This window comes from Trichosurus vulpecula, chromosome 1 (assembly GCF_011100635.1).
Source record: "Trichosurus vulpecula isolate mTriVul1 chromosome 1, mTriVul1.pri, whole genome shotgun sequence".
NCBI lineage: Eukaryota > Metazoa > Chordata > Mammalia > Diprotodontia > Phalangeridae > Trichosurus > Trichosurus vulpecula.
In genome coordinates, this window is record NC_050573.1 from 288,504,796 (window position 1) to 288,532,659 (window position 27,864).

The 27,864-nt window shown below is 40.3% G+C and overlaps 1 protein-coding gene across 1 annotated transcript; it reads right to left on the bottom strand.

Annotated features, from left to right (window-relative positions):
• Positions 1 to 21,216: 21,216 nt before the first annotated feature.
• MSC (musculin) lies at positions 21,217 to 22,965 on the bottom strand. The gene is made up of 2 exons (XM_036741592.1): positions 22,393 to 22,965; positions 21,217 to 21,482 (listed from the first exon to the last, which is right to left on the bottom strand). The coding sequence occupies exons 1-2, from the start codon at positions 22,963 to 22,965 to the stop codon at positions 21,396 to 21,398; spliced, it is 660 nt and encodes a 219-aa protein (XP_036597487.1). The 3' UTR covers positions 21,217 to 21,395.
• Between the last annotated feature and the right edge of the window lie 4,899 nt (positions 22,966 to 27,864).

Here is a 27,864-nt window from a genome sequence, read left to right on the forward strand (position 1 = left end):
GGGTTAAGTGATTTGTCCAGGGTCACACAGCTAGTAAATATCTGAGGCTGGATTTGAACCCAGGTCTTCCTGATTCCAGGACTCTCACTCTATCCACTACACAACTTAGCTGTAGGTAACTACAGTATCTAACAGGAATTATGGGACTACTGGCATATACAACTAAGGCCAATAGATGGCCTGCATACACATGGCTCAGAATCATTCATTTGAGGGTTGAGACTTTTCTTTGTTGAATAAGTCATATAATTGAGCCATATAGGTTTTGGTTTGCTGTTGTTCATGGAAGAATCTCAGCTTTGATACTCTAACAAGCCTTCTTTGTAGCCAACAGGGCCACATTGAGCATCCAGAATACATTGTCTAGACGAACTTGGGCTTTAAGTAGGACAATTTAGGTTTCTTTTGTGTTCACTGGAAGCCTCAGGCCGGTGGGAGCCAGACATCAAGTGCCTGGACTTATGAAAACAACACGGGAGATATATATATATCAAAATACTGATTTACAAAAAACATTGTTTGTAGTAGAAAAAAACAGGAGACAAAGTGGTTGCCCATGAGCAGGAAAATGACCAAATATTGTTATAACAAAAATGAAGAATTTGGGATAAACTGGGAAAAGTCATGTGAACCAATACAGAGGAAAACAAGTGGAAATGAGAACAGAATACATAATCACCACAACAATGAAAATAAAAACAGCCTCCAAAAACTCAGAACTCACATCAATGCGATCACTAAATTTAACTTCAGAGGACGGATGATGATACATAACCTCATATTCTCAGTAGGAAGATGGTGGACTATGTTAGCCAGATGGAACTGGCCTCTAACCTGTGGGCAGGCTAGAGGTAAGAAAGTCAGGAATCAAACAGAAGTTTAGTTTCAAAGTGAGGGAAAAGGGTTGGAGGTAAGGACACATGTGCCAGAGCCCCGCCCCTAGTGGGGGGGACCCACTTTAGTGTGGGGAGATCTTGATGCTTATACCTGTGGTTACACAGTGAGCTGTAGCCTTGACAATGAGGGGTAACAGAAACAACGTGACAAATTTGATTCACAGCAGGACTTCATGACCAGAAACAATCCTGGGATTTTGTTGTGCCTGAGAACATCCGGAGGGTGAGTGCAGAGGATTGTTGTTATGTCAAGCTCGGGGCATAGCTTGCTTACTGGGCCTTAGCTCTGGAAAACAGGGTGTCTCCTAGTATCTTGGCAACTACAAGTACAAAAAGTATATACTATCAGATATGGTCAAAGTGGTGTTTTGTTTGTTTTTGCTCAGCTGTATGGGAGAGTGGTTAAAGGGAGGATTCTGTTGTAGAAATGATAGCAAGAAGTGATGGAAAAAAACAAATGTACTCAATTCAAAGGGCCAAGATTTAAATCCCACCTCCAATGTCTATTATCTATAGGACGTTGGATGGGTCACTTAATCTCTGTGGGCCTCATTTGTTCATCTGTAACATGAGGGGCTGGACTGGATAGCTTCTGAGGTTCCTTCTGGCTCTAGAGCTATGATCCTAAGACCCTAGGACTATAAAAAGACATCATTAAAATAATGCTTTTCCAAAAGGATAAGAGGCCAATAGTGTTTGGATGAACCATGATTATTTGGCAGTGGGAAGGCTAAATAAGAGTTTCCAAAGGGGTTTCAGATGAAAAGGTGGAGTAGGTGGTAGGCAGAATTGTAAGGGTCAAATGTGGAAGAGATTGGTATCAGAAATTACCCAGCTAGTGCCGATGGGGAAGAAACTTGTCGGTTGGGAGAGGATGGGACAAAGGGAGGGTAGAGTCAGAAATAATTCAAAATTTCGTTATCAGACGAATAGTTGCCAACAGAGTTATTCAGTCAATTCTATCTTCTAAGGTGTTTCTAAGGATAATTCTGTACCACAAGGACTGGGTTGTCTAGGCCTTCAAGGGAACTTTTTGAATCAGTTAGGTGACTGTGGAATATCCTCTGGATGAGGACTTTGAGGTCTAGAGCATTCCTGAAGGTTAAGTCTATAGGACAGATAGGCCTAAGACCCTGACTGAGCCCTCAGCATATTGTTCAAAAAAGTAGTGTAATACATTTTTTGGACATGGTCAATACTGTCATTTGTTGTTTTGCTTGGCTATATTTATTGAAAGGTTTTTGTTTTTCTTTTCTTTCTCTGGGGGATTGGAGGAGGTGTGAGGAAAAAAAAGTGTTCGATAATTAGAAAAAAAAAAGTAGTGGGATGTTCTCCAGACTGAGTACTTTAGAGTTCCAGCTCTAATGACCCCACTTCCTTCTACTTCCTCTCCCCTCTGATTAGAGCTCTCGATGGCAGAGTACCAAATGCCCCCAGAGCCTTCCTTATAGAAGGCAAAAACTATACTCTCAGATCATTCCATTTTTCATCTGTTGCACTGTATGGTTTCAACACCACAGAATGAAATGCCCTGGTGCTAGGTACCCCCCTTTTCTTGCCTGCATTTCTATGTTTTCTTCCCCTAACTTTCTTTTTATTAATTATATCCCCAGTGCTGAGCACAATGTAGGGGCTTAATAAATGTTGATTGGATTAGATTAGATTGAAACATTATATCTAGAAAAATAAATGTTTTCTATCTGGCACAGAGAAGAGGCCAGAAAGAAAAAGTACCTCCAGCATGGATATGCTTCAGTAGAGGTGTGATCTCACTTTGGTAGAGACTCCAACAGAACACTTCTCTTCATCCTGTGGGATTCTCATCCACATCTTGAGCTGGAACTAAATTTGAATGAGGGACTTTCTATCTACACATGGTGCCCCTTGAACCTTGTCCATGTTGTTGTGGACCAATCATCTTTCTGTCCTTGGGGCATTGGTTCCTTCTCATCTTTTCCTATCTTCCTCCTCTCAGCCTGATCCATTGCCTTCCCTCTGGTCCTTATTATGGTGAGTACTTCCATAGCCAATGAATAAGGAGACACAGGTTCAAATCCTGACCATAGACATGACTGGGGTTGGTGTTGGGGAGTAGAAAGCACTGGATTTGGAGTCACAGAATGTGGGTTTGGAATCCCAGCCAGGCAACTTATTGGCTGTGTGATCTCAGGCAACACACTTTTCCTCCGAGCCTCAGTCTCCTATTCTGTCAGATAAAAAGGCATTGCTAACCTGAAAACACCACCAAATAGTTGACACAGGAGATTTCTTTTCAGAAGAGGAGGAAAAAGGAGAACACAAAACCGACAAAGTTGTACATAGATCAAGGCATGTCCTGCAATTTGACTATGCAGTTTGTGAAGAATTTGAGAAAGAACTGATAGATTCTTACTTCATCAGCCCTCTTAATTTGAAAACTTGTGATAACTGCAGAGATGTTGATGGTAAACACAAGCTTATTACTAAAAGAGAAGTAAAACAAGAGCAGATCTTGAAATACCGTGATTTAGAAAAGAGAGAAGCAGGGCTTAAATTTACGGTGAAGAAGAATCCCTTTCATTCATAGCAAGATAACATGAAGTTTTACTTAAAACTACAGATTATAAAGAGGTCTCTTGAAGTTTGGGATAGCGAAAAAGGCTTGAAGACATGAAAGAAATTTGGTAGGAAAACCAAGAGAAAATGTAAAAGAAAAATTTTGATAAAAATAAGAGAATTATGTAGCATCATAAGAAGAAAGTATATGGAAAAAAGTGGCTATTCACTAACTTAAGTGTGGACCAGAAAAAAAGCATCCAATATGACCTAACCCGGAAGACTTGCATAGCTTGTGGCCTTCAATTGACATATGTAAAAAATGTAATTTGAATTTTTAGATTTAGCCATTTTAAAATATTTTATAATTAAATAAAAGAAACTTGAGTAACTCTCTCATAGTATGTAAAATTGTTAACATGAAGTGGGAAGTACTTTGTCCCCATGGCATTCATTTCTTGGATGTTGTTCTAGTTAAGTACATGTTAACTTAGTTTCAATATCCAGTGGTATAAATGCATAAAATCTTATTGTCACCAGTTCTTGCTGTACCTTCAGCCCTGGTTATCTTATGGAAAACCTACTACATGTTTATTTGCTTTAAATTTTAGCCAATTGAAGTTTTGTATTACCAATATCTTTTTATATTGTTATTTGTGGAATTGCTATAAACTGGTCAATAAAAATACTTATAATCCATCAAGATGTCATGATATACTAGTAAACATTCTTTACCTGAGGCATTGGACACAAGTAGGAATAACCATACTATTTCAAACCAAAAGTTTTCCTAATTCTATATTCTGTGCAATGTATTTGCCCAGGAACATGCCAAGAGAGAAAGTGCATTTCCCTGGCATTCAAAGTTACGTCTAACAAGAAAACAAACCACAAAACATTTATGCTTTGAATCAGTTTGGATAGCCATTTATTTTGTTATCTCAATTTAAAAAATTTACAGAAAAAAAGATCACATACTATTCACACTAAAATGAATAAGGGAAGTATAAGTCACTAGCACAGTTCCTGGCACAGAGTAGGTACTTAATAAATGTGGCCTAATTGATCTTACGAATGGTAAGTTTCTTGATGATGAGAGTCTAGTTTCATCCCATGCCCTAAAATGCTTTTGTACGGTGCCATAACATGTTATTTGATAGACTCAGTAATGATATAAAGGTTTTCTTTTTTGATTTACAAAATTTACTACTTGGGAGTAGCAGAAGACTTTTCAAAGATAGAGATTTTTCTAGTAGTGGTCTGTAAAGATCAATAATCCATAAATTTAGTTGGAAATGACTACATTGAGTGTATTGTGTTAACCTCACCTTTGCATCAATCACATACCACACACTAAAGTTAAAATACATATTTCCATTTTATTTTTAAACTGTTTTGTCAAATTAGCCAAATCTAGGCTTCTTGATAATAAAAGAAAACTGACTTTTGCTAGAAATGACCTTAGAAATAGTCTTGCCTCTTTTCACAGGTGAGGAAGGACTATCACATAGAAGAGGAAATGGTCTTCTTGTAGACTTAGGAAACTTACCTCTCAATTTTGGGGGACAGAACATGCTTTACTAAATACTCTTGGAACAATCAGAATGAAAGACACCCCTGAATCACAATCAAGATAAATTTAGTAAGCAAGGGGGTCTGTCAGTACGTCCTGAGATGTTGTTAGTTGAGAAAATAAGGCGCCACTGGTGTTCTTCGGGCAAATGATAACAATAATGATGATAACGACAACAACATTTACATGCTGCTTACTGTGTGCCAAGCACTGTGCTAAACACTTTATAATTATTATCTCTTTTGAGATAATACCTTGAGAGGTAGGTGCTGTTATTATCCCCAATTTACAGATGAGGAAACTGAGGCAGACAGGTTGAATGACTTGCCCAGGATCATGCAACTACTGTCTGAGTTCAGATTTGAGTTCAAGTCTTACTGACTCCAGGCTTGGCTCTGTATCTGCTGAGATACTTTAGAAATATCACTTTGTAGGTATGTGAAATATGGATTGGAATGGGGATATAATGGAGGCAGGGAAACCAGCTAAGAGATTGTAGCAGTTGACCATGTGAGAGGTGATGAGGTGATGGGCAGTGGTGCAGTTAAGGCACACAATGGGTAAAGATCTGGACCTGGAATCTGCAAGATTCTAATTCAGATCCAGCTATGTGACCATTCACCTCTATGTGTCTCAATTGACCTCTGCCTCAGTTTCTTCATTTATATAATGGAGATTATACTAGCAAACATTTAGCTCCTACATTTGTTATATGAATAAAATGAGATTTGGGGCAGTGAGATGGCACAGTGAGTAGAGCACTGGCCCTGGAGTCAGGAGGACCTGAGTTCATACCCAGCCTCAGACACTTGATACAATTACTAGCTGTGTGACCTTGGGCAAGTCATTTAATCCCAATTGCCCTTCCTTCCCCTCTCCAAAAAAAAAATGAAATGAGATATCATTTGTAAAGTGTTTTGCAAATCTTAATGCACTATATAATTTCTATTTATTATTACAAGACAGCTCATTGGTGTAGAGTATCAAGTATTAGACCTGGAGTCAGGAAGATTTCAGTTCAAATCTGACCTCAGAGACTTATTAGGACTGTGACCCTCAGAAATCTTTTTTTTCATAGTAATATCGATATTATTATTACTTGTTATTACCAAATATAACAGTTTAAAATCATCAATTTTTTATCACATCCTTTTTAAAAACTCAATTCACACATATCAAAATTGGATTAAAATATTATTTCTATCACACAATGGTCTTCTCAAATTTCACAATCTAAGAGAATTTTAGAAATACAATATAATTTTAGAAATACAAAAACAATAAATTTCAGATGACATCAATTGCATTTCCAGATTATCGCATATACAAAATTTTCAACTTATCACTTTTGGTATTTTAAAAACCATTTCAAAAGTTAACAGTTACATTTAAATTAGAGAGATAATGATAATGTTATGTCTAACACATACCAGATGTTACGTTAAGCATTTTACAATCATTATATCATTTTGATCCAATAACAACCACCATTATTATTTTCCCTTTACAAATCAGGAAATGATTCAAACAGAGATAAAATACAGTTTTGCAACTGTAATAGACAAGTTTGAAGTTTACCTAGAGCAGAAGGTGGTATCCCAGTGGTGGCCATTCTTGGAGGCAGAGCTTAGGAAATGCTAACCTCAGTCCCAATCCATCCACCTCTCCCTTCCCCTACAACTGCAGAATTTACTGAGCGTAGGGCGGTTTGCAGCAGCTGGGCACAGAGTGGGTGGAATATATAGGACCTGGGTGACAGTTCCAAGCTTTGCCAAAAAGGATGGGCTACAAAACTACTGCCAGTCTGTGAATAGCTGAGCCTCCCCTCCTTTTGCCAGGTGGGGAAGGACAATTTAAGTTTTCCCTACAATTTTACCTGGGGATGAGAGGAGTTACAAAAACCCTTATGGATGTTAAAAAATCCCACACTGAGACATCCTCCTAACTCTGGGGAGGGAATGGGGAATGATAAGTGTTTAGGACTAGAAGGGGGTGTTTTAGCACGAGTGAGAGTTCCTGGAGTGATCGATAGTCTCAAGAGTTCTCTCTCCCAGAATTCCAACTAATCATTTTCCAAATTTTTAATGATTAAATCCCAGAATCTGCTAAGTTGTTTTAGCTCTATTTCTACTTGTAATTCCAGGATGGCCAGACCAGAAATTACAAGGAAAACAGTCTTTGTTTCCTTAACTACAGCCTTGGAAATCTCTGCTTCCTGGCATTTCAAACTTTACAAGGTAATAGACTCATTTCACAGCGCACGCACACACACACACACACACACACACACACTGACAGACAAATTAACAATTAACAGGAAAAATACAGACTGAGGGGGGCAGAGCCAAGATGGCAGCTGGAAAGCAGGGATTTGTGTCAGCTCCCACCCAGGTCCCTCCAAACACCTATAAAAAATGGCTCTGAACAAATTCTAGGACTGAAGAATGCACAGAATAGCAGAGAGAAGCAGGGCTCCAGCCCAGAACAGCCTTGATGGTCACTGGGTAAGGTTCATCACATAGACCTGGGAGCAGAATGGAGCAGAGCACAGCATGGGCCACGTGGACCAACCAGACCGGGAGCCAGGCGGAACAGGCCGTAGCACCCTGAATCAGTAAGCTGTGGCAGTTACCAGACTTCTCAACCCACAAACACCAAAGACAACAGAGAAGGTTAGTGGGAAAAGCTGCTGGGACAGAGTGAAAAGAATTCACAGTTCGGTCACCCCCTGGAGGCAGTGGAGGTGGTGCAGCTCTGAGGACTACAGTTTCAGTTGCTTCAGGCCTGAGGCCCACCTGGTGGGAGGAATTAAGTGGCAGATCTGAGCTGGAGTGCAGAGCCAGCTTAGATCTGAGTCAGGTCTGGGTTGGCAGTTCTTGGGGGAGGAGGAGCACTGATGTGGCAGAGCTTCTTGTGTAGCTCTGAAAACAACAGTACAGCCCCTTAAGCTTGGGACAAAGTACTCTATAGTCTACAAGCAGTCACAACCCGCTGAAAAACTCAAGGGTCAAGTAAGTTGGCTGGGAACATGGCCAGGCAGCGAAAATGGACTCAGATTCAGACTCAGACTTTGGAATCTTTCTTTGGTGACAAAGAAGACCAAAACATACAGCCAGAAGTCAACAAAGTCAAAGAGCCTACATCAAAAGCCACCAAGAAAAACATGAACTGGTCTCAGGCCATGGAAGAGCTCAAAAAAGATTTGGAAAAGCAAGTTAGAGAGGTAGAGGAAAAATTGGGAAGAGAAATGAGAGTGATGTGAGAAAACCATTTAAAACAAGTCAATGACTGGCTAAAGGAGACCCAAAAAAATACTGAAGAAAATAACACCTTAAAAATAGACTAACTCAAATGGCAAAAGAGCTCCAAAAAGCCAATGAGGAGAAGAATGCCTTGAAAGGCAGGATTAGCCAAATGGAAAAGAAGGGCCAAAAGACCACTGAAGAAAATACTACCTTAAAAATTAGATTGGAGCAAGTGGAAGCTAGTGCCTTGATGAGAAATCAAGATATTATAAAACACAACCAAAGGAATGAAAAAATGGAAGACAATGTCAATATCTCATTGGAAGAACCACTGACCTGGAAAATAGATCCAGGAGAGAGAATTTAAAAATCATTGGACTACCTGAAAGCTATGATCAAACAAAGAACCTAGATATCATCTTTCAAGAAATTATCAAGGAGAACTGCTCTGATATTCTAGAGCCAGAGGGTAAAATAGAAATTGAAACAATCCACCAATCACCTCCTCAAAAAGATCCCAAAAAGAAAACTCCTAGGAATATTGTTGCCAAATTCCAGAACTCCCAGATCAAGGAGCAAATACTGCAAGCAGCCAGAAAGAAGCAATTTGAGTATTGTGGAAACACAATCAGGATAACAAAAGATCTAGCAGCTTCTCCAGTAAGGGATCAAGGGGCTTGGAATATGATATTCTAGAGGTCAGTGGAGCTAGGATTAAAACCAAGAATCACCTACCCAGCAAAACTGAGTATATTGCTCCAAGGCAAAATATGGATTTTCAATAAAATAGAGGACTTTCAAGCTTTCTCAGTGAAAAGACCAGAGCTGAATAGAAAATTTGACTTTCAAACACAAGAATCAAGAGAAGCATGAAAAGGTAAACAAGAAAGAGAAATCATAAGGGACTTACTAAAGTTGAACTGTTTTGTTTACATTCCTACATGGAAAGATGATGTGTTTAATTCATGAGACCTCAGTATTAGGGTAGCTGAAGGGAATATACATATATAGAGAGACAGAGGGCACAGGGTAAGTTGAATGTGAAGGGATAATATCTAAAAAAAGAAAATCAAATTAAGGGATGAGAGAGGAATATAGAGAGAGAGGGAGAAAGGGAGAGATAGAATGGGGTAAATTATCTCACATAAAAGTGGCAAGAAAAAGCAGTTCTGTTGGAAGGAAAGAGGGGGCAGTTGAAGGGGAATAAGTGAATCTTGCTCTCATAGGCATTGACCTGAGGAGGAAATAACATACACACTCAGTTGGGTATCTTACCCCACAGGAGAGAAGGAGGAAGTATATAAAAAAGGGGGGATGATAGAAGGGAGGGCAGATGGGGGATGAGGTAATCAAAAACAAACACTTTCGAAAAGGGATAGGGTCAAGGGAGAAAAATGAATAAAATGTGAGAGGATAGGAAAGAGCAAAATATAGTTAGTCACACAAGCGAGAAAAGGACCCATATGTACAAAAATATTTATAGCAGCTCTTTTTGTGGTAGCCAAGAATTGGAAATCAAAGGGATGCCCATCAATTGGGGAATGGCTGAACAAGCTGTGGTATATGAAGGTGATGGAATACTATTGTGCCATAAGAAATGGGGATGATGCAGACTTCGTAACAACCTGGAAAAACCTACACGACATAATGCTGAGTGAGCGGAGCAGAGCCAGGAGAATGTTGTGCACAGCCACAGATATATGGATTCCATGAGGACCAACCCTGACATATTGCGCTCTTCTCAGCAACCTAAGGGGCAAGGACAACTCCAGGGGACTCACGATGGAGAATGCTATCTTCATCCAGAGAAAGAACTGTGAAGTTTGAATACAGATCAAGGCGCACTACATGCTCGCCTTTTTTTTGCTTCTCTTTTGTTTTTTGGGTTGGTTTTTTTTTTGGTTCTGTTTCTTCTTTCTCATGATTCATTCCATTGGTCAAAATTCTTCTCCACAACTTGACTAGTGCATAAATTAATTCAATGAGAAGTTATACACGACAGTTATATGAGATTCCATGCCGTCTTGGGTAGGGAGGGGGGAGGGAGGGGAGAAAATCTGGAGCTCAAAACTATGTAGAACCGTGTGTGGTAAACTAAAAATAAATAAATTAATTAAAAAAAGAATTTAACAATAGAGAGGGAATTAGAGGCTTTCATGAATTAGCTATTAGCACCTCTATGGTCTTTGGGGGAAGCCTTGGTGTCCCTGATTTTTCTGATTCTCCATAACCTATATTCAGAGTGTAGCTGTCCTCCTCAAAAACAGAGCCCTTAGGAAGGGGAGAAAAGGAGGGGGCAGGAGGCTATGGCAGTGGTACAGAGTTATCCTCCTTAGGCAGGTAAGTGAAAGGTGAGGAGTAAGGATAAAATGCATTTATCCTCCCCTGAATCAGAGCCTTTAAGGGAAAGGAGGCAGGAATAGGGCAGAAGGCTAAAACAGAGCCCTTAAGGGAAGGGGGAAGGGCAGAAGGAGTGGAGGAACAGCTAGACTGGAGTCACTGGAAAAGAGGGGAGAACGATGTGGAGAGAATTAGCTGATGCTGAGGGAGATGTTGAAGCAGCTTTGCAAGCCTTAAGAGAAGAGGCTCCTACTTTTTGTTCTTGCTCAGCCATTTCAGCAAACCCAAGGTGAAAAACATTCCCATCCCTGGTTAGATTCTTTGTTGGCCTTTAAACTTAATTTGGTTTTAAGATAAAGTAACTTTGACCAGTCTAAAAGAGCCCAACTATGGCCAACACTCATTTTTCCTGAGATTGATCAGTATTTCCAGGGAATTTGTACAGAGTGTTTTACTGCAGATAGCTTAAAGGGAATTTTGGACTTCAACCAAACTAGTGGAAGTCCTTTTTGGAAGCTGGGAATAGAGACAACTTACCCCGACCTCGTCAAGGTCAAGATTCCAGGAAAAATGAATCCTGAGGTGCCTACATCTAGCATTGGCGAGGTTGGGCTGGAGTTCCTTGTTCTGTTCCATCATTTCCATCTGCAGTCCATGGCACCATAACTGAAGACCTGAAAGCTTGACTAAAGGAGACAACAGGCTAGGTGATATAAAAATTCATAGAGTTTTATTCCCTTGAAGCTAGCAAAACATGATCATGGAATCAGAAGAAAACTTCTGATTCCCTTGGAAATCTTAAGAATAAATTCTGATGACGCACTAACACAACTGAGCCTAATGAAGAAGACGAAGAAGATCTCTCTAAGATGTCTGCCTAAGTTTCCTCATCTGTAAAACAAGGATAATAATAGTACTTACATACCAGGATTATCATGTACATAAAAGCATTTGTAAAGCACTTTCCAAATTTTAAAGGACTTTATAATTGCTAGCCAGCTACTAAAGTAGGGTGGTGGCCACATGAGCGGATATATGTGAGAGGTATTGCGGAGTGAAAATTGTCAAGACTTGGCAAATGATTGAATATAGAGGTTAAGATATTGTGGGGATTTTAAGATAACTCTAAAATTGCAAAGTAGGGTGGCTAGAAGGAAGGACTAAACCTTAGAAAAAAATTATAAAGATAGAGAAGTGGAGCAGCTAGGTGGCACAGTAGATAGATTTCCAGGCCTGGAGTCAGGAAGACTCATCTTGAGTTCAGATCTGGCCTCAGAGACACTTCCTGGATATGTGACCTTGGGTAAGTCACTTAACACTGTTCGCTTCAGTTTCCTTATCTGTAAAATGAGCCAGAGAAGGAAATAACAAACCATTCCAGTATCTTTACCAAGAAAACCTCATATGGAGTCAGGAAGAGTTGGACATAACTGAAATGACTGAACAACAAAAAATAGAGATAGTTTGTCAGGAAAAACAATATATTCTATCTGGTACATACTAAGTTTAAGATATTAATAGAGTTTAACCTAATTCAATATTTTGCTGTTGAGTAAAGTATGCATCTTGGTAACAATATTCACTTTATTAGTGAAATGAAAGCCTACATAAGCCCTTTCAGGTATACTCTCCCAACAGCTACTAGCACTGACAGATTAGGTACCAAGGTTGCAGTTAATGACTCTTCCCCTTAGTACTCTAGAGATAACCTTCAGGGGTTGGAGCTTTTACTCCTGTTGTTCATGAGCCCCCATTCTGTTTGCTTCCTATTACTGATCAACTAGTTGGCATCGAGTAGTTCTTTTACAAAAGAACGTTTACAGAGAAGGAAATGGCAGACAACTCCAGTATCTTTGCAAGAAAACCTCAAATAAGGTCATAAAGAATCAGGCACAACTGAGAAAAACAACTAAATAACAGCAAAAAATAGCAAGAATATCTAGTTACAAACCAATTAACCCTCAAAACAAATGAACAAATTGGAGACACACTCTCCCCCTTGCACATATGGGGTCTTTAAGGTTCAAGGGTTCAAACTTAGAAAGCACATGTGACCAAAAGCTAAACTAAATGGTCCTCACTATAGAAAGTACTTTTTTTCCCTTTGTGGTATTCTCATAAAACTCCAAGCTGCCTTTCCTTAGTGTATATGGTTTGTCCTCATGTCTCTCGGTTCCTGATGCAAATAACCTTTTCAGCCTCTGCCACTCCTGAGGACACTGCTACTTATGTTAATGGAAGCTCCAGATCTTCTGACCTTCCAGACTTCAAAAGTGTTATCAGCTGGTTAATATTGGCAGAGAGGAAAAATATTCCTTCTAGGCCCATTCTGAACTCTGACCCCCCGCCCCAATACCCTCTGATAAAGGTGTAGAGTTATGACTCCTCAAGACATTCTTGAGTCTAGAAGCACCTAAAGCATGACTGATTCAGTGTTGGACAAAATAATTACCATGTGGCATCATCTGATTTCATTAAAAATCAAAGCACTTCACTCTCCCCAAACTGACTAAGAATGTTTTCCTACTTTGTTTAAACTGGTGGTTGATGGATTGATTGATTCAACAGAGTAGCCAGGCCTTCTGTGTTTATATTAATTAGGGTGGGCATAGAGATTCCCACCTTTACACACATAAAAGCTAAATGAAACTTTAGACCAAGAGATCCTATTGTGGTGATCTACTAGCAGGGGTGGGGAACCTGCTGCCTCAAGTTTGGATTCAGTCAAAGGGCCACACTTGAGGACCTAGAGGGCCACATGTAGCCTTGAGGCAGCAGGTTCCCCACCCCACTTTTGGGCATGTATCCCTAGAAAGTCAAAGATAGGAAGACAATACACCAAAATAATCATGGCAGCGTTTTTGTGGTAGCAAAGGCCTGGAAACAAAGTAGGGATCTATTGATTGGGTAATAGCTAAACAAATTGTAGTGCATGAATAAAATGGAGTATTACTGTGACATAAGAAATGAAAATGGAGAATTTGAAGAAACATAGTAAGACTATGGGGAGCTATAGCTGCAGAATATTGCACATGTTGTCAGATGTGTTAGTTGTTTTTAATGAATCTTTTGTTTTTATTTTTTTAACAAAAAAAATCTTTGTTTCAAAAGAAGTCTCAATAGATGGGTAATGGGGGCCAAGGGGTGGGATATGATCAAAAATGAACATGATGTAAAAATAAAAGAAATCAATAAAAATGCTTTTATAAAATGCCATAAAAAGTGGTGTTTTTGAAGATCCCTGGTGAACATGCCCAAAGCAGGGACTCATGGAGAATTTAAGGTTCACAGCGCTTCGATACTGTGCTAGGTGCTACAGATACAACCAAAAAGGGCAAGTGATCCCTACACTCAACAAGCTTAAATTCTACTTAGAATTTGCTTCCTGTCTTGGGTATTTAAAAAAAAGAAAAAATATGTTAATGAATATTACCTCAATTCATACTTGAATTACTGTATTGAAAAAGTACCTGATTTAATACAAATAAGTACATTGGAAAGTTTGACTCATCAGGGCCAACTCAATGCAAAATTGAGAAACAGGCAAAGTTTATTTGTGTCCATTCACATTATACTCTACCCTCATAGTCCAATAAAATAATCGATTGATGAATCATTTTTAGTGGTCAGGGCATGTGATGCCATTGATACAAGGAAACCTAGGGGAGTATGCTCTTTACACCAATTTCACCAATGCAGATTAACAACTTTTCTGAAATATATCTGATAAAGTTGTCCGAAGGCACTTAGGGGTTAAGTGACCTGCCCAGGGTAATAGAGTCAGTATGAGTCAGAAATAGGTCCTGAACCCAGATTTCCTCCTGATGTTGAGTTCAGCTCTCTACCGGTTGTGAAACACTTCCTCAGCTCATTCATGCAGAAATACAAATGGACGATAAGACTTCAATTGTTCTTTCAAGAAACATGTTTTGTTTGCATGCTTTCTATGCACAAAACATGGCTATAAATAGAATATGGGTCCTAGAGTCAGGAGGACCTGAGTTCGAATCCACCCTCAGACACTTACTAGCTTCATGACCCTAAGCAAGTCACTTAATCCCAATTGCCTCTCCCCCTAAACAAACAAACAAATAAAAACAACACAAAACAAAAATAAACACTATTGTACTGCATAAAAAAATACCATGTTAACAAGTCTTCTGCTAGGGGTATTTACATTTTATCAGGCAACAAAGGAAGACAATTGCATAAAGTCAAGCTTCAATGATCCATGTGAGAGAGACACTTGGCAGATATAGTATGGCTTTGGCTCAAACCACATAGGGAGTCCTCTACTCCACTTGTCAGGAAAGTCTGGTACCTTATAAAATGTAAATCCACTGAATTTCAAACCAAGATCTTCCAATACTGTAAAAATAACTGAAGTTTCAAATACATGGATAATAGTAGGCTTGTCCTTTTTAAAACAAAAACTCTTTCAATCTCTTTCTCCCTCCCTAATAATAACAGTATTACATATAGAGACAAATTTAACTTTTTAAAATCTGACTTTTAAGTAGCCTAAGGAGCTTTTCTCATTCAGAGAATTTTCTTTATTTGATTCATGTGGCTGTCTAGGTGTCATTTATATCCTTGTGTTTCCTATTATTTCATCCATACTTGCTTAGGTAAAGCAGCTACTTACATGTAAAAAGGAGTATCCAAAATTAGATGATATTTTTTCCATGAGTGGGTATGACATGGAAGAGTAAGGAAATGAAGCATGTAATAGGATGTTAGTCTACAGTTAGACCAAAGTGATTGTGCTTGAGAAAGGAAAGAAGGAAGAGTCAAGACAAGAAAGAGCTTAAAGATTAGATGTGCCCTGTTCATGTTCAGTCCTTTCAGCAGTGTATCTGACTCTTCATCACCCCATTTGGGTTTTCTTGGCAGAAACACTGGAGTGATTTACGATCTCCTTCTCTATCTTATTTTACAGATGAGGAAACTGAGGCAAACAGGGTTAAGGGACTTGTCCAGAGTCACACAGCTAGTTAGTGCCTGAAGCCAGATTCCTGACTCCAGGCCAGGAAATCTATCCACTGTGCCACCTGGCTGTCCCTAAAGATGCCCTAGAGTATAGCTTTTGGGTGAAGTGGTGCCTAGATCTCAAACACAGTGTTAGTTACAGTGTTCTAGCCCCAGACATATATAAGCTGTGTGATCTTGGGCAAGTCCCTCAACCTGTGTTTGCTGTGGTTTCCTCCACTGTAAAACAGAGGCAGTGATATCACCTACTTTGTAGGACTGTTGTGAGCACCAAATGAGGTATTTATAAAGCACTTAGCACAGTACCTGGCATCCAATAGGTGCTATATAAGTGCTTATTTCCTTCCGTTCCTCCCTTGTTCCCATCCATCATTTAGAGCACTAGAATAGGCACCTGGGACACTCTTGGGATTCAAGGCACAACAGCTTTGGATCTTCATTTATGACTCTTCTAACAGATCGTGTTGCTAAGGATATCCCTCCTGGTTTAGATAGTTGTAGGAGGGAGAAAAAGAATAGAATTGGCATAACAGAATCATGGCAAATGAGAAAGGAAAAGGAAATATACCTCTTTCTGCCTTCAGGGGACCCTTTCTACCTTCAGGGGACAGAGATAGCATTCCTTCTGTTCCCTTCACCCATCTTCTGGCCTGGCACACCTGCAGGGATAGGAAAGACATGCCATTCCATCAGGTCTTCTGAGAAGACAACATGCTGAGACCAAACCTCCAGTGATGTTAATAACCCTCCTAACCTCATTTGGCAATCATTAACAAATTCCCACCTAGTCAGCCCTTCCTCATCCCAGTGATCCTGAACCCCTAATTGTCCTTACACAAACTCCAATATCCATCCTCCACTGTCCCGTCCCTTTCTCCAATCACCTGCCCTCCCCTACCCCATTTTCAGATTCTAAAGCTACTCATTCATCCCTTCCACTGTTTTCTAGAAAATGTGCTCTGGAGGTAACAAGCTTGCTTCCATCCTAAATCTTTTCCATTCTCACTCCCCTCATCTTATGATTCTCTCTGAGACCTGGCATCCTCCTGATGGTGGACATATTTCCTAGGATTTGGAAACTTGGTTACACTATCACTCACTCATTCCCCTAACTCACTCTGTTTGAGGTGAGAGAGACAGATACAAGGACAAAGAGAGACACAGAGACAGAGAAAGAGAGACAGACATAGAAACCTGGAGAAACAGAGTGAGAAAGAAAGAAAAGGAAAGGAAGGCAAAGAAAAAGAGACAAAAAAGACAAAGAGAGAGAAAGAGAAGAGAAGATGAAAAAAAAGAAGGAAAGAATAAAAGAAGGAAGGAAAGAAAGAGGTAAGGAATGGAGGAAGAGAAGGAGGGAGAGAAGGGAAGGAAAAAGGAGAGAATGAAGGAAAAGTGAAAGAGGAATTTGTATAATTCCTGAAAGCAAATTACTCATCTATTTTTCTTGGAGCACCATGGGGACATTTCATAGTACAAAAGGTATTTCTTATCATAAATAAACTGATCTTTGAAAAAATCTGGTTTTTAAATTGCAAATGTTAATTTTTCATTTTTTGTTGCAGGGGCCAGTACTTTAAAAGAAAAAAAATGTGACATGATATAAGGTGGTAGGTAGGAAGTCAAGGGCAAACGCTCTGTACAAGTTTCCCCTCCAGCTCGGACTTTTGCAGTTTGTTTCACAGTCATACGCCCTTCAAGACTGAATGTTTCAAAATGAGAGTTCTGAAATGAGTTTTTGGTGAAACATTCATATAAGCAAAGAGGTCTATTTTAAAAGGGGATTTTTGTTGCTTTGACATCAATGAAACATCATTGCTTTGACTATACAAAAGGCTACTTCCACTGTAGCCGGTAATATGGACATTTGCCTTATTTCAATATTTTATAGAATGTTTACTTCCTATGCTAACATTTACCCTTCCAACTGCATGGAGGAGCTCCCTCCCCATTCCAACCTCCACCTCTTTTCAGTAACACACGTTTCCTCTTCTCGTAACTTACAGCAGCCAAATTCAATTTATTATTATTATTTTTACCAAACTTTTCAAGATCATTCACTTTGGGTTGATATTAGCTATCATCAAATATAATCTAAAGGCTCCCTCTTCCTCCACTCCAAGGAAATATTGAAAAACCTAAGATGAAATTTGTGATCGAAATGTCTCCTCCACCACTTAAAGCCCACACTCCCTCTCTGTTGACTCTATAAAAGAAATATTTTATGGTGACTAAGACTCTTCTTTACTTAATGTTACACATAGAATAGCAGCTTTATCTACCATTTTATAAAATGTAATTTATTAGAATTGAAACTTTTTTGGATTGGGGAAGGGGTTACATAATGTTTTGGTCTAGAAATAATGCAAAAATAGCAGTGAAAGTGATATTTGGCAAATATATTTTCTCCTGTTACCCTCTGGAGGGTTAAAAAGGGAGGAGGGGGGAGAGAGACAGGTTAGCAAGGTAGCATTTTATCTTTATGTTTTCATGTTTTAGTACCTGTGTGAGATTTAGCATCTATTGTGCATACTCAGACCCCACTCACCCCAATCATCGAGTATTTTATTTATTCTTTTCTAGGTTTTTATACTTTAAACTATACAGACTATACACACTACTTAAACATATCTCTCCCCCCCATTAGTAGTCATTTGACAGCTGCAAGTGAAATTGGAACAAAAACTAATGCAAAACATAAATCCTATTGTCTTAAGTGTCACCTCAGTTAATTCACAACCTTTGTCTAAGATTAACTTACTTTAATAAATGTCTTTTACCTCCAGGGTATTTCACCCTATGGGAGGGCAAATAGGATTATTAGTTTTAATCTTGTTATTTGTTGTTATTCGGTTGTTTTTCAGTTATGACTGACACATTGTTACTCCATTTGGGATTTTCTTGGCAAAGGTGCTGTAGTGGTTTGCCATTTCCTTCTCCAGATAATTTTACACATGAGGAAACTGAGGCAAACAGGTGAAGTGACTTACCCAAGGTTACACAGCGAGGAAGGATCTGAGGCCAGTTTTGAACTCAGGAAGAGGAGTCTTCCTGACTCTAGGCCTGGCGCTCTATCTGCTCTGCTTCCTAGCTGTCTAGTTTTAATCTTACCTTTGTCTAAATCGACCTTCCTACAAGCCTACATGGGAAACACCCCCCAAATAAATCAGCTAGTCCAAGTAGCTTTTTCTGGGAAACTATTTATTTTAGCTAATCATAAATGATTCACATCAGACCATTTAATAAATATGTCAAAAGATGACTTAATTTAGAATACGAAGACCTGGGTTTAAATCCTGTTTCTCTCCATTATTATGTGAGTTTGAGCAAGTCATATGACCTCTCTAGATCTCGGTTTCCTCATCTGTAAAATGAAGACATGGGAGGAGGCTTCTGACTTAGATTGAAATTTAAAACCTGTTCTAATCCCAGGACAGTCATGCCATGCTTCAGTGTCTATTATGTCCTCACTGACACCAAAATTCTAACAGTGTCTCAAGTGAGCCTTATGTGGAGATCCTTAATATCAAATTGTTTCTAAGCAGTAAAAGGTTACTTATTACAAACTAAAGTCTCCCCCCACCCTCTCTCTCTCTCTCTCTGTTTCTGTCCCTCTGTCTCTCTGTATTTTCTCACTTTTGCCAAGAAAGCCATTCCTTTGCATTCATACTCACAAACTTGGCAGAGTGTAGATTTCAAATACTTGATAGAGTCATAATGAGTCTCTGTTCCCTCCCTCCCAAGAATGTATAGAAAATAAAGTGACATATGAAAAGTAAAGATGCTATTCAAATATATTGAATTTGATGTCAGAGGACCTTGGTTCAAATCCTTACTAATTCCTTTTTTTTTAACTGTCTTTACCTGAAAAAAAATCCTTTCTTTAACATGTCCCCACAAATGATTATTCAGCCATTGTTTGAAGACCTCCAGTGAAGGAGACCACCCACAATCTCCCAAGGCAGACCATTCCACTTTAAATAACTTTAATTTATTAGGACATATTGCTTTGCATCAAGCCTGAAGTTGCTCTGCACCTTCCACCCATTGCTTCTCGTGTTGCCATTGGAAACCAATCAGAATTAGTCTCATTCCTTTTCCATGAGACTTCTTTACTTGAAGACAGACTCACTCCTCCTCTCCAGGCTTCAGTTTTACCTGGCTCAAAATTCTACAATCCCATGAGGCCAGAGTGTGCTCTTTTAATTGCTTACATTTTGCCATGATTTGTTTCCTAGCTCGACACTTCATATACAGGATGTGACTGACTCACAAACAATCATAGACTCAACAATTCTGTAAAATGTTTGCTAGATCCAAGCTATGCCTGTATCAGATAACACAGGGTGTTTCCAGACCATCTTTGTGCCTCTGCAGGGGCCTGAAGAACTTTGGGTTGGATTTGCCCACCTATGACATTTGGGGAAGACAGTTAAGGTTGGAGAGTGGGAGGGACAGTCCTCATCCCATTGAAAATTATGTGAAAGATGCTGTCCTTAAGGCAAAATGTAATTTCAAACTGAATATTATGCATATACCTTTTTAGTGTGGTGCAAGAAAGAAGACACTGGGGTGCCCCTTGGGAGGGGTGGCTCCTTGTAATGATGATTTTAATGTTACTCATAAAAAAATAAAGTTATTTACATTTGCTAGTCATCATGAGGGCAACTTCTCCTTACAGCAGGATGTCAACCCAAAAGCAAAATGACAAAAACTTGACATGTAACAATGAAAACAAACCCAACCATTCTTCCCAGGCCACTGAAAGAGTTTTAAACAGTATAGTATGTAAAGTTTTTTTCTCTGGACTAGATCTGACTTAAAATCAAGCACCGAATTTTACCCCAGGAAGTATTGGCCCTAAACTCCTTTCTTTAAAAAAGGGGATGATCTCCTTTTATAAATTGACTATGAGGCATGACCATGGCCTGTGGGACACTGCTCTGAAAAGACTATGCAATTTGGTATCAGAGGATTTGGTCGTAAACCCTCATTCCTTGGGCAAATCACTTTGATTTTCTCGTTCTCTACTTCCTCCACTGTAAAATGGGGAGGGGGGGTTGTCTAATGTCTAAGCTCCCTTTCAGCTCCAAATCCTCTGGATCCATGGGGGAGGGGGAATGTTGATAAGAAGAGGATGTACTCCTGTATATATATAATTCAGTGCAGAAATTGGAAATGTTAAAAAATGTTCTAGCCATATTGGGGAAGTTAATAGGGATGTAGTATGTGTTCCATGAAAGATTGTCCTTTAAAAGATAGTAAAAACACAGCTGCATCTATTGCATCACTACTGCAAAGGATAGAAGCTCTCAAGAGCTATCGACCAAATATATTATCAATCTGCTTTTTGTTTCTAAATGACTTTATATTATAATACTGTTTGGCACTGGAGTGCAAATAACACTGTTCCTGGTGAGTTTATAGACAAACATTGAGTCTGGGTTTTTATCCCTATCAAATAATTACAAAATAGAGTATATTCCTGAAAGGCTTTAAGACCGTCTTTTGACAAATCCTTAGGGGGCAGTACTACTGATAACATTACAGGAGATACTGGTTATAGCAGTCCAGGGCTGTGGTTCTTTAAGTTATTCAGACAGAGTTGCATTTAACTCCTGTCTAATTCTACCCTGTGGGCATCAGCTTCCTGACCTTCCTAGTAATATCCCCATATTTCTCCAACTCTCTGGTTGGAAGGTGGGGAAGAAATACTTTTTAATTTACAAGAAGAGAGCTTATTGTTACCATTTCTTTGTCCCCCCCAAGAACACGAGTCTAAAAAATAATCCAATTAAATTGATTAGTTAGTCCCTCCATTTAAGCTGTAGTTCCACATAATCTGTTGGCTGTTGGAACATCTTTGGTGTCAGCATCTGGTCTTCCTGAAACCACGAATGGCCACGTCTGCAAGTAAAAACGGTGCAATATATTAGAACAAGAGCTAATCATCCAATGATATCTCCTCCTAATTGACTGAATTTCATCTGCAGGTGCTAGTTGTTGCCTAATGACTTGTATTTCACTTATTCCTTGAGAACACTAGACGAGTCTTTGTCTAAAATCTGGGGTCTTTACTTGAAAATTTACTTGTGTATTACATTTTATTTTCAAAACAAAATAAGTTCTCCACCTGTCTTTTCACAGTGTAAACTTTGGGGCGCTTGGTGTTCTTGAAGTGGGCGAGTAGAATGTGGACCATTCTCAAGCAGAGAACTGGCTTTTCTGGCAGGGACTTTCCGAAAAACTCATTTCTAACTGTGTAAGAATAGGGGGAAATCTATCTGCTTTGCTTTTTCCTTATCCTCCAGAAAGGCAACTTAAATAATCAGCACAGCATCTGAGGGGAAGGAGAGAAAAACAACAGAAGAGTCAGGTGGGGCAATTTGCAATGCAAGATTTCAGCCTGGTAGTGGATTGGGTTCTAACTGAGAGTTAGACCGGAACTATTAAATCAGCCAAACGTGAGGTCACTGGAAGTAGCATCGCACACAGTGTACAAAACAAGAAAACGATGACAGCATAACAATAATTTGGGTGGATTTTTGCGGGGGTGGTCGTGATGGAGGATCGCCTCCCTCAACTTCGGGGAAACAAACTTCTCCAAGTCACAGGACTCCTGTTCTTAGCTTTAGAGGCAAGACGGCCTTGTCCTCTCTGCGCCCCAGAAAACAACATTTCTGCAAGTCTCCCCGACTAGAATTAAGCATCTCCCCACCCCCAAAAAAAGCTGCAGTGTGTTGGAAATCTAGGCACTGCTGGCTAAGGAAAATTCTAGTTGAGGTGGGGGGAGGGTAGTTGTTTTCTTCTCTCTTACCAGATTTACGGGGTGCACGTAGCCGTTCTCGTATCTGTCTTCCTGCAGCAGCTGCCGGAGATGCGCTATATAGCTGGAGGCCAGTCTGAGTGTGTCCAGTTTGGAGAGTTTGGTATCAGGGGGGACCCAGGGCAGACTCGTCTTAAGCCTGGAGAAGGCTTTGCTCAGCACTCGCATCCTGGCTCTCTCTCTGGCGTTGGCCGCGTTTCTTTGAGATTGCTTGCATTCAGCAGATGAGCCCTTGGGCAGCAGAGACTTCTTGGTGCAGTTGCTACCACCCCCGCTGCCGCTACTACTGCAGCCTCCGCTGCCTCCCGCAGCTCCCCGGGTCCGTTTCCTCTTGCAGCTGACGCTAGCTCCGCGGACCGCCCCCAGGGTGCAAGTTTCCTCTTCTACGTCCTCGTCTTCGTCCTCTTCTGCAGAGGAGTTGTCCGCGGAGGGGTAGAGCTCGCTGCTGCTGCCTCCTCGGCGAGGCTGCCGTTTGGAGCACGTCGTGGCTGGGTACGCCAGCTGCAGCCCACGCAGCTCCATGTCAGGCAGTTCCTCCGGGTCGCTCACCGAGCCAGTGGACATCGCGTCTGTCGAGCCCCCTTGGAGCCTCCAAGTCCTTTTTGATCTCCACTCCAGCCCACCCAATCCTTTTTCTTCCCCACCTTCCCTCGAACGCCACACAGCAGGGAGGGCAGTTAACACGCAGGTCGAAATCGGGGAGCCCTGACGCGGGCGCAGACGCCGACACCTCGGTCAGGAATGTGCGCTCCAGTGAGGGGCTGAGAGCAACAAAGAGAAACTGCAGTCTTGGACAATCGAGCTCCGCTGAGATGTGCGGAGGGCTTCCTCTTTTGACAGGAGAATTTATCCACAGCTTTCGGAACAAACCATCTGGGAGAAAGAAGAGGGGGATAGACAGGGTGGGGCTCGGGCGGGCAAGGGGTGGGGACCACTTTTCTATTAGCAAAAGGAGAGACTAGTGGGCGGGAACGCAGACCACTCTGGCCTCTCCCCCTACCCAGGGGTTGTCCCTTGAGGAAACTCTGTTAGGAACCAGGAGCAAGTTGTACTTTATCTTGGCCTCAGGGCTGAGAAAGTCTTCTAGTAAACCATTCATTCAGCCCCTCTGGCCAGCTCTAAAATTACAGCGGGGGCTAAAAAGCCCAACTAGCCCAGGAGGGAGCATGGTGGGAAAAACTGGAGCGAAAATCTCTCTGTAGCCCAGAATCCCGGACCATTATAGAGTCTTTCTTCCTCTATCTTTTCCCAGAACTTTTTTTTCTACAATAATTTCATTTATATGCAAATATAGAGTGAGATTCAGGACAAATACATCGCCAAAAACATAGTAAGTAAAAAGTTAACTGTGTACAGACTAGAAAGAAAACTACATGGAAAATAATCAAGAAAAGCCTTTCACAAAATATAAAGGACAGTATGAGTGTCTTGTGATTGTGGTAGACAGCAATACAAATTTACATTTCAATTTTTACATGATTATTTCATAATCAAGTTTAATAGCCTTCCTGAATTTTATTCTATAACTTGCTATTTCCTGGTAAAGCCATGAGGGCAAATTAATCAGCTTGCCGATGAAATGAATCAATGGTCAAGAAAGGATCAGCTCTCAAGTATCTTGGTCCCAGATCATAACGCAAGCCTCAAAATGAACAACTGCTTTTCTAAGGAAAGAGTCTACATTTGGATTACTGTTTAACTTGTCTTTTCTCACATAGTTGAAACAATGTTAAAAACATACAGCCCATCTCTTTCCTTTCTCTCCTGTTCACAATAACCCCCACCACACACACACACAACTTTTTCCAGGTAAGCCCACTGATGGCGATTGTTCTTCCTCCCCTTTCTTCCCACCACCCTCCCCACACCATTTATCTTTATCCTAGAAGTCTTTGAATCTGCTTACTGGATTTTTTTTCTTTTTTTTTCTTCTTTTTTTTCCCCCAGAACTTTTAAAGCGAAGAGTCATCCCTATAAGCCTATTTTCAAGTTCTCTTAGGGACGTCAATAGACCTCATAGTCTGACACTTACTAGTTCTGCGTTTACGGGCAATCACTTAAACTCTTGGAACCTCAGTTTCCTTCTCAGTAAAATGAGGAAGAAACTAGTGCCACTGCAACCCTCACTGGGTAGATGTTACTATGAAAATAACTTTGCTAAGTCTTAAAGTGGTATATGGAGCTCTTAGTCTGGGAGAAAACACGCACACACTGCTTACGTGGAAGAGCATTAAACCTTGCTTTGAATTCCAGCTTTGCTGCTTAGTATCTCTGCTTGGACAATTAACTTCCCATTGTCTAGACCTGTTCGAAGGATGATGGCGAATGAAGAAGATGGATTAAATGATACTAAAACCTTTTTCCATTCTGAAATTCTATGATCTATGAAACCTGAGTAGTGTCTAACCCTGTCCTTCCTCCCACCCCTAAATCGAGATTGTTTGGCTTACTTTCTTGACAGATAATACTAAGTTTTAGGACTGGAGGGCTTAGAAATCATTTTGTCTAATGCCGTCATTTTAGAGATATGCAAATTGGGAATCCGAGAGGCTCAAGGTCGTACATCGATAGTAACTGGGAGAGCGGGGTATGTCGCCTGAGCAGTGCATTAGCGTTTCATTTCTGAAATGCACACAGCAGATCATGCTTTCAACTTATTCAGTGCGAACCTAGGGAAGATAGATAGATAGACAGAGAGATAGATATAAAAAAAAAACTATCACAATTTTCAACAAAATTTTTTGAGCACCTGCTAGGTGCGGGACCCTTATCAGCAAAAACACCTATCTGATTAAGAACCAAAGAAAGATTTGCTTTCTTGTATTTTCCTGTAAGCAGACTCAATCTGTCTTCCTTCCTTTGCAACACGGTCCTATGTAAAACCAAGTAGAACATTTATTTGTCAAATACAATTAATGAATAAAGCACTGCCCTGGTACTTTCGATTTAGCTTTGGCTCACATTTATAGTTTCTTATTTTCCTCAGTACAACCTGAAAACAAACAGGAGGTGGATTCGGATTAGTTTGGAGAAAGGACTTCTTGAAACTTAAGGACGTTCGAAAATAGACTTAGTTGTATCCTAAGGTTCCGGTCACTTGTGGTACTCAAGTGGGTATCGGAAAGCACACTTGAGGGATGATATTCAGAAGGGTTAATGGATGAAATAGCTTTAGAATCTTTAACATTTCTTCCAATGTAGAGATTTTTAGATCCTCTTGAAGTAAGGTAGTGGACCTTGAAGCCAAGCATACCTAGGAGAGTAGGAAGACTTACCTTTGACTGGTATTGACTGTATGATGGGTAGGTAAAAAACTCTCGGTGCTGGAGCAATAGAACAGGTATCGACCTGCATTGGTGGAGGGAGTTTACTCATCGATAGTTCCCAATAGGGAAGAAATCAGGGGTTTAGCCTCCATCCTGTATCTATCTTTGGAAGGAAGAATGGTCTTGAATGTAGTAGAAGAGGAAAGCTACACTAAAGACCACCAGTCAAGGAAACCAAAGATTACAGAACAAATACACTCCACCTCAGGAGTTAAAACCAACGAAAGAATGAAGCGACAAATGGCACGACAGGTGGAAAGCTCAACTGTGACCTCATCGATTAGATATCATTTCATCTTGGCCTCTGCCGTCTCATCCTCGATACTGCCTTGATTTTTTACATTGGCAACTTCTTTGAGTTTCTGTTGCCTATGCCTTCAGCGGCCTTTGGCAGAGTTTGGGCGGGCAGTGGAGTCGGAGAATTGTTACTTCAGAGGGTTAGCTCAGTAAAGGCGTCATTCACCTGCCCTTCCTGCTAGGAAAAATTCAGTAAGGATACAGCTGTAACCAGAGCTCTTGGCTGGAAGCTGAGGCGCACACAGCTAGAGCTTAGTCTGGTTGGGCTCAGATGGAGGGAGGGGGAAGGAGCGCAACAAGATTCCAGGAGATTGCTTAGCCCAGTTATACTCATCGCCTAGGACTGCCCCGAAACTATCACTATAAATATATACAGAGTCTCACGCATTAGGCGCAGATATATAGGTTTTTAAATCTGGGTTGTTTATACAGGTGCGGAACGAAGTATTTTCCTTAAGAAAGATTAATGGAGGGGAGAGTGCTAGATTTTTCTAAACAGTCCCGAGAATGGTACCCAAGCTTAAACTCCGTACTGGCCATACTCACTTTCTTGTTCTTGAAGAAATAGACTGACCCTAGCACATCCGGTGCATTTTTTCCCGCCATATAGAATTCAACCTCCTTTTAAAAGAAAGCATAGTAACGACTTTTCACTTTCAGACATCTTCTTAAGTTAGCCACATTTTCAGGTACGTTCCATTTTAAAGAAAAATTTGCCAATTGCATTTTGACTGAGGTACAAAAAAGAAACCCAGAAATCGGTAGTATCCTTCCTTGGGTTGTGCGTTTCAATACTACTGGTGATACATTTAGAGAGAACTTTGTGGTTTTCAATTGGCTTTCTCGCATTACTTCGTTGCTCAGAAGTCTTTAGTCGATTGTTCCCGCTTACTTAAGAAATCAAGTCCAAACTCTGCCACAAGCTCCAGCCTGCACAGTGGGACCAATTCACCAGCTTGTGCACTTATCTTGATTATTTTATAGTCATATTTATTTATATATGTAGCAACTTCTTTGCTAGACCACAAGTTCCAAGAAAGCAGGGGTCATTTACTCTCCTCTTCTTTAGAGAAGAGGTCACAGCAAGGCATAGTGAATAAAGGGCTGGATATCGAGTCCGCAACATCCTGGTTGAAGTCTCGGTTCTGATACATTCTGCCTATGAGACCAAGCAACTATCTAAACTTTTAAATGACTAATGGTGTTCATCAGCGTAGGGCCTTTCCTCTCTAGAATTCACTACCCTGATGAAATTTCAGGTCTGGATTGTCCCCTTCCCTCATTTTTTTTTTTTTTTGGTTTGTTCTTCCTAGCTCAGTGCTTTGCACACAACAGACATTTAATAAATGTTCATTGAATTTAATTTGAATTTTACAAAACCCTGTGAGGTAGGCAAGAATTACCTCTTCTTCCCGCCCCCTTTCCTTTTAATTAGTCTCCGAAAGGTAAAACAAACACGAGAAAAAGAATATGGAGAGAGTACTGGCTTCAGAGGTAGAGGAACGTTGTTGGAATCCCGACTCTGCCACCTGTGTGACCTAGGAGGAAAGTCCCTTGACCTCTGAGCCTTAATTCCTCACCAGTAAGACGAGAGCTGTGGACTAGATGACCTCTAAGCCTCCTCGCAGCTCTAAATATATGATGCTCCTAAGAATCGGAGAAGGGATTAGAACCCACCTTCTGCGACTTTCTATGCTCCATATTCAACTTCCAGTTTTCAATAAAATCAAATTAAATTTCGCCAATACTGTTTATCTCTGCTTTGCTGTAGTGACTCTTGAACACAGTGAGTGACTCTTCTGTACCAAACATGTTCTCCTAGTGCATCTTCAACCATGTC

Excerpts from the sequence above, each read along its gene's own strand:
- MSC (XM_036741592.1), bottom strand. The coding sequence starts at position 22,965 with ATGTCCACTGGCTCGGTGAGCGACCCGGAGGAACTGCCTGACATGGAG. Across the intron at positions 21,483-22,392 it reads ACGTGCACCCCGTAAATCTG|ACGTGGCCATTCGTGGTTTC; the intron begins GTAAGAGAGAAG and ends TTTTACTTGCAG.